General features: G+C 39.5%; 1 protein-coding gene across 2 annotated transcripts in view; it reads left to right on the top strand.

Annotated features, from left to right (window-relative positions):
- Positions 1-12013, top strand: part of ppm1kb (protein phosphatase, Mg2+/Mn2+ dependent 1Kb) — a 25316-nt gene continuing 13303 nt past the window's right edge. The window contains exons 1-3 of one of the 2 annotated variants that reach the window (XM_061881047.1): positions 1-146; positions 7848-8371; positions 10914-11011. In XM_061881047.1, the coding sequence (XP_061737031.1) occupies positions 7902-8371; positions 10914-11011 (568 nt within the window). In that variant the 5' untranslated portion in view covers positions 1-146; positions 7848-7901. Of the gene's footprint in view, positions 147-7744; positions 8372-10913; positions 11012-12013 lie in introns of both variants that reach the window. The other variant, XM_061881046.1, reaches the window with a different exon arrangement.

Genomic DNA, 12013 nt, shown 5'->3' with positions numbered 1-12013 from the left:
TTGGCTGGCAGCTGTCCATTGCCTTGTTTAATAACATTAGATTACACAAGCGAGCGGACGCGGCGGAAATTATTCCATGTTCATAGCGAACGAATATACGTGTTGAGGAGGAGAAAACGGGCACACTGCATCTGCAAATATCTAAGGTATGGTTCTTGAGTGGAATGTTGTGGTTTTGCGAGGTTAGACCGAGTGCGAAGTCGAGTGCTAGTCTACTAGCTTGCTAGCTAACTATTGCTAACGTATGGTCATGTCATGCTTGCCCACTTCAAACACCCAATGTGTCACTTTATATACACTATTTGCGTTGGAGGAGAATTGGCACACGTTACAATCGACCCGGTAATGTCAGCCCTTGACGAAAACTTCATTGAGGGGGTAATGAATTTGCAGCACCATGGACTGTCAAACCTCTGAAAATGGCTTTGGTCGCCACGACAACAACTGCGCATGTGCAGCAATATACAAACCCCGTTTCCATTTGAGTTGTGAAATTGTCCATCCATTCATTTTCTACCGCTTATTCCCTTTTTGGGGTCGCTGGCGCCTATCTTAGCTACAATCGGGTGGAAGGCGGAGTACACCCTGGACAAGTCGCCACCTCATTGCAGGGCCAACACAGATAGACAGACAACATTCACACACTAGGGACCAGCTACTGTTTCCAATCAACCTATCCCCAGGTGCATGTCTTTGGAAGTGGGAGGAAGCCGGAGTACCCAGAGGGAACCAGCGCATTCACGGGGAGAACATGCAAACTCCACACAGAAAGATCCTGAGCCTGGCATTGAACCCAGGACTGCAGGACCTTTGTATTTGGAGGCAGACGCACTAACCCCTCTTCCACCGTGACGCCAAACGTAAGGTGTGATCCATCGAGCTGGATTTGAACCAGTGCCCTAAGGAACTCAGCATAAGCAACTACAGCCCTCCACTCTACCAACTGAGCTATCGAAGGGATTTTTCTCGGTCATATTACGTTTTAAATTAAAATGATATAAAAATGGTGAATGAGAACTGCACTTGAAATTGTGTTAGATGTAAATATAAACGGAATACAATGATTTGCAAATTATTTTCAACTCATATTCAGTTGAATATGCTACAAAGACAACATATTTGATGTTCAAACTGATAAACATTTTTTTGTGTGTGCAAATAATCATTAACTTTAGAATTTGATGACAGCAACACGTGACCAAGAAGTTGGTAAAGGTGGCAATAAATACTGATAAAGTTGAGGAATGATCATCAAACAGGAGTGCAGGCTAATTGGGAACAGTTGAGTGCCATGATTGGGTATAAAAGCAGATTCCATGAAATGCTAATTCACAAACAAGGATGAGGCGAGGGTCAACACTTTGTAAGCAAATTGCCGAACAGTTTTAGAACATTTCTCAACAAGCTATTGCAAGGAATTTAGGGATTTTACCTTCTACGGTCCGTAAAATCGTCAAAAAGTTCAGAGAATCTGGAGAAATCACTGAACGTAAGCGATGATAATACGGACTTTTAATCCCTCAGGCGGTACTGCATCAAAAACCGACATCTGTGTGTAAAGGATATCACCACATGGGCTCAGGAACACTTCATAAAACCACTTTCAGTAACTACAGTTTGTCGCTAGATCTGTAAGTGCAAGTTAAAACTCTACTATGCAAAGCCAACCCCATTTATCAACAATATCCTGAAACGCCGCCGGCTTGGCTGGGCCCGAGCTCACCTAAGATGGACTGATGCAAAGTGGAAAGGTGTTCTGTGGTCTGACGAGTCTACATTTCAAATTATATTTGGAAACAGAGGACGTGGTGTCCTCCAGAACAAAGAGGAAAATAACCATTCGGATTGTTATAGGCGCAAAGTATAAAAGCCAGCATGTGTGATGATATGGGGGTGTATTAGTGCCCAAGGCATGGGTAACTTACACATCTGTGAAGGCACCATTAATGCTGAAAGGTCAATAAATGTTTTGGAGCAACATATGTTGTCATCCAAGCAACAATATCATGGACGCCCCTGCTTATTTCAGCAAAATAAGCGTTACAACAGCGTGGCTTTGTAAAAAAAAGAGTGCGGGTACTTTCCTGGCCCGCCTGCAGTCCAAACCTGTCTCCTATCGAAAATGTGTGGCTCATTATGAAGCGTAAAATACGACAGCGGAGACCCTGGACTGTTGAACGACTGAAGCCCTACATAAAACAAAAATGGGAATGAATTCTTCACCGAGCTTTATCGCTTTATTTCAAATGTCACTAATGTCCATCTTCAATACTAACAAGTGTACGATGGCACAATGGTCCTGAAATATATTATTTCTCAACGATGTCACCGTGTAATAAGCTTCAAACCAGGGGTGTCCAAAGTGCGGCCCGGCGGCAGATTTTGTCCCACAGCCGTTTTTTGTTTTTATTTTTATTGGCCCTTGACAGATACTATGTTCTCTATGGAAGCCTGTTTCTGCCACTAAATGTGTGTGTGTGTGTGTGTGTGTATGTATGTATGTGTGTATATATATATATATATATATATATATATATATATATATATATATATATATATATATATATATATAATGTGCATGTGTATATATATGTATGTGTGTGTGGGGAAGAATCGCGGGACTGCTTCGTCTCTGCAGGGCTGTTTCGTGGGGGGTTCCCTCAATTGTCAGGAGATTGAGGGGAAATCTGGCGGTTGGGGGGGCCTCTCGTGGGGCAGTTCTGTGGAGATGAAGTGGTCTTGTGATTTTTTTTCCCACACATACATATATTGCGCTTTACCACGGTATCGAGCACTATTCGGGGCGGCATAGTTCGGTTGGTAGTCGCCGTGCCAGCAACTTGAGGGTTGCAGGTTCAATTCCCGCTTCCGCCATCCTAGTCACTGCCGTTGTGTCCTTGGGCAAGACACTTTACCTACCTGCTCCCAGTGCCACCCACACTGGTTTAAATGTAACTTAGATATTGGGTTTCACTATGTAAAGCGCTTTGAGTCATTAGAGAAAAGCGCTATATAAATATAATTCACTTAATTCACAATTCCAATTTCAAAGCTTAAAAAATGAGTTTCCTCAGTTACCAAACGTTTTTTGAGTGTTGTTAAAAGAAAAGGTTATGTAACACAGTGGTGAACATGCCCTTCCCAAGTACTTTGGCACGTGTTGCGGCCATGAAATTCTAAGTTAATTATTTGCAAAAAAAAATAAAGTTTATGAGTTTGAACATCAAATATCTTGTCTTTGTAGTGCATTCAATTAAATATGGGTTGAAAATGATTTGTAAATCATCGTATTCCGTTTATATTTACATCTAACACAATTTCCCAACTCAAATGGAAACGGGGTTTGTACAAGACTGTCTCAGTAAATTAGAATGTTGTGATAAAGTCCTTTTTATTTTCTATAATGCAACTAAAAACATCCAAATGTCATACATTCTGGATTCATTAGACATCAAATTAAATATTGCAAGCCTTTTATTTTTAATATTGCTGATTATGGCGTACAGCTTAAGAAAACTCAAAAATCCTATCTCAAAAAATTTGAATATTTCCTCAGACCAAGTAAAAAAACATTTTTTATAACATCCATCCATTTTCTACCGTGTATTCCCTTTGGGGTCGCGGCGGGCGCTGGTGCCTATCTCAGCTACAATCGGGCGGAAGGCGGGGTTAACCCTGGACAAGTCACCACCTCATCGCAGGGCCAACATATAGACAGACAACACAGATTTATTTGTCAATTAATGCACTCACTACTTGGTTGGGAATCATTTAGGACGGATTACTGCATCAATGCGGCGTGGCATGGAGGCAATCAGCCTGTGGCATTGCTGAGGTCTTATGGATGCCCAGGATGCTGAAAACCTAAATGCTTTCTTGCCCATTTCAGTTCTTACTTTGGGGAAGACAAATTGCGAAACATTCAGTGACCGAAGATTGTGACTTCCTTGTTTCTTTGTCAAAATACAAGACAGATAAGATGGAGTGATACCCAGGATGGTTTTGTAGACAAACACATACCAATGATTGAGGCGTCTAGCACATAAAGACATCCAGTTAACCATTGAGTATAAGACAATGGTGAGTAAGGGGAGCGCAGTTGGTGATGAATCTCAGTGCCTCGTGGTACACACTATCCAGCTTGTGGAGACAACCAGCAGTAGGATTCATGTACAACACATCTCCATAGTCAATAACGGGTTAAAAGGTTGTTTACACCAATTTCTGTTTCACAGTAAAATAAAACCAATACTTGTTTCTATAATAAAATCCCAGGAAAAGTTTCCGTTTTTTTTTTTTTTGTTTTGTTTTTTTTTAACAACATACTGAATGTGCTCTTTAAAACTCAAGTGGTCATCAATTAAAAATCCTAAATATTTACAAGAAGATACTAACAGAATGTGTTGGCCATTTCTTGTTAAAATGTTCTCACACAGTACTGATCTTACAGTTTTTGATGTGGTAAAGAACATACACTTTGTTTTCTCTGCATTTAAAACCAGTGGAAGATAGCAAAGTTGATCTTGTACTCTGTCAAATGCATGTTGTAAATTTTTAAAGGCCTCAGCAGGAGCGTGTGCTGTGCAGTATATGACAGTATCATCAGCGTAGAGATGGAAAGTTGAGTTCGGAATATTCTGTACCTGTAATGTCGTGGCCGTCTTGAGTTTCCAGTAATTTCTACAACTCTTATTTTTTTGTGATGGAGTGATTGCAGCACATACTGGTTGGCCACAAAAAACATTCATGAAGTTTGGTTCTTCTATGAATTTATTATGGGTCTACTGAAAATGTGACCAAATCTGCTGGGTCAAAAGTATACATACAGCAATTATCACTGCAACAGGGCGCTTCTGGTAGCCATCCACAAGCTTCTGGCAAGCTTCTGGTTTAATTTTTGACCACTCTTCTTGACAAAGTTGGTGTAGTTCAGCTAAATTTGTTGGTTTTATGAAATGGACTTGTTTCTTCAGCATTGTCCAGACGTTTAAATCAGGACTTTGGGAAGACCATTCTAAAACCTTAATTTGAGCCCGATTTACCATTCCTTAACCACTTTTGACGTGTGTTTGGGGTCATTGTCCTGTTGGAACACCCAACTGCGCCCAAGAACCAACTTCCTGATGATTTTAGGTTGTTGTGAAGAATTTGGAGGTAATCCTCATTTTGTAATTTACTCTCTGTAAAGCACCAGTTCCATTGGCAGCAAAACAGGCTCAGAGCATAATACTGCCACCACCATGTTTGACGGTAGGATTGGTGTTCCTGGGGTTAAAGGTCTCACCCATTCTCCTCCAAACATATTGCTGGGTAATGTGGCCAAACAGCTTAATTTTGTACTCCAGTCACTCTATTACAAAAGAGTTGTAGAAATGATTGGAAACTCAAGACAGCACAGCATTATGTTCTTTACAAGTGTATATAAACTTTTGATCACGACTGTATATACACATACAGTTGTATGTGTGTATATATATATATATATATATATATATATATATATATATATATATATATATATACACACATATATATGTAGGTGTGGGAAAAAAATCACAAGACTACTTCATTTCTACAGATCTGTTTCATGAGGGGTTCCCTCAATCATCAGGAGATTTTTGCGCTCTACCACGGTATCGAGCACTATTCTCTGGATAATCCAATCAAGATATATATACATATATATATATATATATATATATATATATATATATATATAAATAAACACATGGCATGCTAGCAGTGACCATGCTAAGACTGACCATACCTCTTCTTTTCACCGGATATGTCCTCTTTTGCAGGGCTGTCCAGGTGGAGTTTCTTAAATGCCTCAAATGTCCGGCATTTTAAGTTAAGGTTGCGCGTATTTTCAATGTACGTTCAGGGTTAAGAAGGGGTTAAAAACTAAACAAATTGTGTGCGCAACAACATTCGTGAGGGAAGGGCAGAGACAGAGAGAGCGAGAGAGTTTTGATAAACACGCATGCGCCTCCAGGCTCTGCTTTTTATCCATAGATTTATCAGATTTTATTTTTTTATTATCCATAGCAGGGGTGTCAAAAGTGTGCCCCGGAGGCCATTTGCTAATGCGGCCCACGGCACATTCTAAAAATACTATTGAAATAAACAAAAACATAAACAAAAGTGAAATAAAAAAGCTTAAAGGCTAAATGTAATTTAGAAAAAGTTGCAACGTTGACTAAAAAAACAAAGCTGTTTTTTTTTTCTTTCAAACTGTCATTGCTCAAAACATAATATTGAATCAAAATCAATATTATTATGAATTATTGACCTATCCAAGTTTCCGATTACTTCACATCAAATATTCCACTAAGAAAATATTTTTGGTGGAAGATTTAGCAAATTTGGTAAATAAATTACCAAAAAATTTATATTTTGTTGTTTTCTTACTGTACCGAAAATAAACCGAACCGTGACCTCTGAACCGAGGTACGGACCGAACCGAAATTTTTGTGTACCGTTACACCCCTTATATATATATATATATATATATATATATATAAGGGGTGTGTATGTATATATACCATATATATATATATATATATATATATATATATATATATATATATATATATATATATATATATATATATATATATATATATATATATATATATAGATAGATAGATAGATAGATAGATAGATAGTACTTTATTTATTCCGTCAGGAGAGTTCCTTCAGGAAAATTACAATTTTCAGCACAATCCCATTCAAGATCAGACAAACATTACAGGGAGACAGAACAGGATCGCTGACGGGTCTGCCGGCTTCCAGCGCCCCTTACAAAAATGATGACATACAGGTAAACAAGGGTGGGGGGGAGAAAAATATAGAAGATTAAAATAAAATTAAAAAATCGGTTTTAGCCTAGGCCCTGGAGTGGGGGTGCAGACTGAGGCCAAGGGAAAAAAAAAAACAACAACTCATAGCCATAGTACACATCCCTCTTCCATGTGTGTAAGAGGGAAACATCAAACATCAAAGAACACAGAGGACATTAAAGACATTAAAGCAGCAGATACAAGCAGACACTTCTACATACAGCTATGAATAAAAAGTAAAATAAACATATCCACTGTGGTGGCCTCTGCGGTGTTCCACGCCATCGTCTGCTGGGGTGGAGGGAGCATGGCCAGAGACAGAAGCAGACCCAACAAAGCAACCAAGACAGCCGACTCCACTCTTGGCCAGTGTCCAGTCCGCATGGATGAGCGAGGATACGTCCAAGGTGACTGAGGTGTCCGACACCTGCTCACCCAGTCGAGACACCGCGAAGCCTCTCCGTCCCAGTAGCTCAGTGCTAGCTCCGCAGTCCTGTCCCCTCATCCGCATCTCCTCCAGTACAATATATATATATATATATATATATATATATATATATATATATAAGGTAGTGACTGTCCCTCTCTGTGACTATGTGCCACTAAAAATAGGCCCTTACTGTAACGTTGGCTCATATAACAATTTTGTCAATATTCAGGTCATAAAATATTCTGTAAATAGAGTATTGTCTGCGGCTTTTGGGGTTTTTATTGGGTTTCATGGTCAGAATAGACGCAGTGACGGCGTGACTTCACAGCTACTACTCACGCCATTGTAAGCAGACTTATTTACGAGTTAGAATGCATTAGAAATACAATGTGTCTCCCATAAGGATTGTGAATTATAGGCAAAATTCCAATAAAAGTGATTGAAGTAAAGTGTTTTCCTTTATTCTTCTCAGGCTACTGTGTCTCTCCTGAAGTATTCCGGAAGCTCCAGGAACCGCCTCAAACAACCTTCGCGGCAATTCATACTGACGCAAGTCCGTGTCATTTTTGTGTTAGGTGATCCCATCTCTCGACATCCAGTCCTTCACCTGTATTCGTGCTGTCAGGGTGATGGCAATAGCCTATCTTGCCCGCCTGGCAAGGTGCAGTGGGCTTCATGTCGGACACAACGGTCTTTCACAAATGGCCCTGGTGTCACTTCCATTGAAGCAAGAGCGCCACCTTCAGTCCACTGTTCCTCTGAGGCAGATTTACACTCCTTCGGGAAACCGCCACAGCAGCACGCGCTTTGATCCGGACAGCAGCGGGCGTCCCACAACCTGGGACTCATTTGGCATCTGGGACAATCGCATTGACGAGCCCATTCTGATGCCCTCGAGCATCCGCTACGGCAAGCCTATCCCCAAGGTCAGTCTTTCCAAAGTGGGGTGCGCCTCACTGATCGGGCAACGCAAGGAAAACGAGGACCGCTTCCAGTACTCTCAAATGACTGACGACATCCTCTACTTTGCTGTGTTTGACGGTCACGGCGGCCCGGAAGCTGCGGACTTCTGTGACAAATATATGGAGAAGTTCATCAAGTAAGGAGAAGGGAGGGGGGGGGGTAATTGTATCTGCTCAGATAGCGGCCACAAGTGTACTCAAGTGCAGAGAGCACCAGATGTGTTTTAGCGGTAAGGTGATGCAGTGTCAAAGGGTAAGATGGGCAAATTTTCTTCTGCATAACAATATTTTCTTCTGAAAATTGTGACTGTCAAAAGAAGTAGTCCAAAAACAAATGCCCGCTGAAAGGGTGCTGGTTTTATCGAATATATATGCCAAAAAACTAATCCAAAAATAATCCACATCACACATGTTAAAAAAAATAAAATAGGGCTTTTTATTTAGTTCAAAGGGGAAGTGCACTTTTTTGGGAAAAGTGAAGTGAAGTGAAGTGAATTATATTTATATAGCGCTTTTCTCTAGTGACTCAAAGCGCTTTACATAGTGAAACCCGATATCTAAGTTACATTTAAACCAGTGTGGGTGGCACTGGGAGCAGGTGGGTAAAGTGTCTTGCCCAAGGACACAACGGCATTGACTAGGATGGCGGAAGCGGGAATCGAACTTGCAACCCTCAAATTGCTGGCACGGCCGCTCTACCAACCGAGCTAAACCGCCCCCATCATTCACAATCCCAGTGTAAGACAACACATGTCTTTTTTTTAATGCATTCTAATTCAAAGTACAAGGTTGCTGACAGCTAACACGAGTACTCTATCGGAGTACTCTATTGCAGTGGTTCTCAAATGGGGTACACGTATCCCTGGGTAGGCCAAGGGGTACGTGAGATTTAAAAAAATATATTCTAAAAAAAGCAACAATTCAAAAATCCTTTATAAATATATTTATTGAATAATATTTCAACAAAATATTCATAAACTGAGAAAAAAAAGTCAACAATGCAATATTCAGTGTTGACAGCTAGATTTTTGGTGGACATGTTCCATAAATGTTGATGTTAAAGATTTCTTTTTTTGTGAAGAAATGTTTATTAAGTTCATGAATCCAGATGGATCTCTATTACAATCCCCAAAGAGGGCACTTTAAGTTGATGATTACTTCTATGTGTAGAAATATTTTTTTATAATTGAATCACTTGTTTATTTTTCAACAAGTTTTTAGTTATTTTTATATCTTTTTTTTCCAAATAGTTCAAGAAAGACCGCTAGATATGAGCAATATTTTGCTCTGTTATACAATTTAATAAATCAGGAACCGATGACATAGTGCTGTATTTTACTTCTTTATCTCTTTTTTTCAACCAAAATTGCTTAGCTCTGATTAGCGGGTACTTGAGTTAAAAAATGTTTTCGCTGGGGGTACATAACCGAAAAAAGGTTGAGAACCACTGCTCTATTGGACCCATAAAGCAAACATTAAAAAACCGGCAACTATTTGACATTTACATTTTGTGACCTGAATATTAACCAATTGCTAACGAGATTGTTACTATAAAATATTTTTAGCAGCGCCGTGATCACAGATTTAACTCGCTGATGTTCCAATTGAGATGCTGAGCTGTTGTATCCCCTCTGAGTTGGTAAAAGTTAATTCTAGATTATAAATCATGCCTCTCACCTGGATAGGAGAAGGTTGTGGCCATTAACCGCGAAGTTGGTCAACATTGACACTCAAGTTATACCTGGGGATGTTAAGAAAGATGACTTTTTGTCTTTTTTATTTTACCATTGAGGATTTTGATTAATTCTTCATCTAAACATGAAGATGTAAACACCCCATCAGTCAGCATACCAGTGAGAGCAGACATTGTACAGTAGGTGATTGTTAAATTATATTAGTAGTTTGTATTTCTGGTTCAGCACTTAGCAAAACTGCTGCATGATGCGTAGTGTTTAAATAAAGCTGAATATGCTGAGCACATAGCTTCCATCCTCCTTATATTCAGGCTCAAAAATATAAGGTCCTGGATCAATATTTGTTCAAAAGTAATCGTTGCCTCTCATTAAGTCTATCATGATTAGTAGTTTTGTTACTGTGAAGGTAATGCGAACATTGTGATGCATCTGTGAAAGTAATACACCGCTGTATGCTTAAAATGAGCATAATCCATAAATATTACATGTTATGATTGTGCCTGTTACTACATTACATACATACATGCAGCATGCATAGTGTTGATGGAGGTTTTTGGAAGTTTAGAGCGCTTTATAGGCGGAATAGAGAGACTCCCATTGACTCCTTTAATAAAAGCACATGGTAAAGACCTGTTCCACAGAAATAAATACTTAATTGGCTTTTGGTGTGCTCTGGCACTGGATAGATTAAAAATCACATTGACAGTCTCAAGGTAATATAATGGTCAGGGAGATACATTCTTCAATCCCTAATTCTCTTCAAGTGACTGTTGAAAATTCGCTCAGCTTTTAGCACTTTCCTTTCAAATTCTACAGTAAGCAGTAAACAAATGTCACCTCTTATATGCGGGTAGTTTGTGCCTAACGTCTTTTTTGAACAGAGGCCGCTGTATAAGGAGATATACATAAAAATGTTTTTTCTCAAATAAATGGACCAGTATATTGAACACACATAACATTTACAAGTAAACTATTGTTGTTTCAGGGACCTTGTGGCAGAGGAGGACAATCTTGAGGTGGTTTTAACAAAAGCCTTCCTGGAAGTAGACAAAGCTCTCACAAAGCATTTGCATCGCTCAAATGGTAGGTTCCTTCACACTGCATGCATGCAAACATGTGTTGCGTTGTAGTCCTATTTAGTCCTACACAGTAATGCATTTGTTTTACTGCCGTTCGGACCTGAGACCTTGGCGACATGAGCAATGAGACCTGCTATTTAAGTTAAATACAGGTTAAGTTAATCAATGATTGATGTATAAAATGTAAAAATAAAAGGTGGCAGGGTGTTTTAACTGCTTGTTAGTTCTGCATCCCAAGAGATGAGTGACCCTTTTTAAAGGAAAGGCCATACATGACTAAGCATACAGTCGAACATCACCTATTTTGAAATAGGTGATAATCATGCAAGGTAGAGAACGACCGAATGTCAGCGCCGATATTTGGTGTATATAGGTACAAGCCCCTATTTATTTATGTTGTATTTTTTTTTTATAACAACCACGACAACTACATCAGCAGATACAATGTATACGCCTAGGATACCCGTATTTAGTATATACAAAATAGAGAAGTAGATTGCAATAACCTCTGCTCATGAGAGAAGTGTTCTTTTCGCTTGGGCCCAGTTTTTATTTATTTAATTAATTTAAGAATAAAAAATACTTTCTGTCAGGTTCAAACACTGATGACATCTATCAAACAAGACAAGAAGCAAGGAATTAGACAGAATTCAATTTAGCTCAATTGAGGAGGAACGCGTAGACACTGTACCCTCATACAGTGTCGTCCCACGCTCTGACGAAAGATTGTACGCCTCCTCTTTTATAGGGACTTTCCCTGATTACATGGCAACAGCTGTTTCTAAGGGAGGGGAATTGTAAACAGCCATCGCCTTTGGTTACAAAACAGTTCAATGGAAAGGTCGTAAAACAGTTAAAAGAAAAGGTCGTATACAGCCGTTGCCCTCAGTCACAAAACAGTTAAAAGAAAAGGTGCCTGGAAGGGTGCCAGGCCCTGTCTCCTCTCCACTTTGTAGATCTCGGGTCAAGACACAATCTTCCTGTGGATTACAACACATCAAAGAAA

Source organism: Nerophis ophidion, linkage group LG20, assembly GCF_033978795.1.
Source record: "Nerophis ophidion isolate RoL-2023_Sa linkage group LG20, RoL_Noph_v1.0, whole genome shotgun sequence".
NCBI lineage: Eukaryota > Metazoa > Chordata > Actinopteri > Syngnathiformes > Syngnathidae > Nerophis > Nerophis ophidion.
This window is presented reverse-complemented; position numbering and strand designations above follow the sequence as displayed.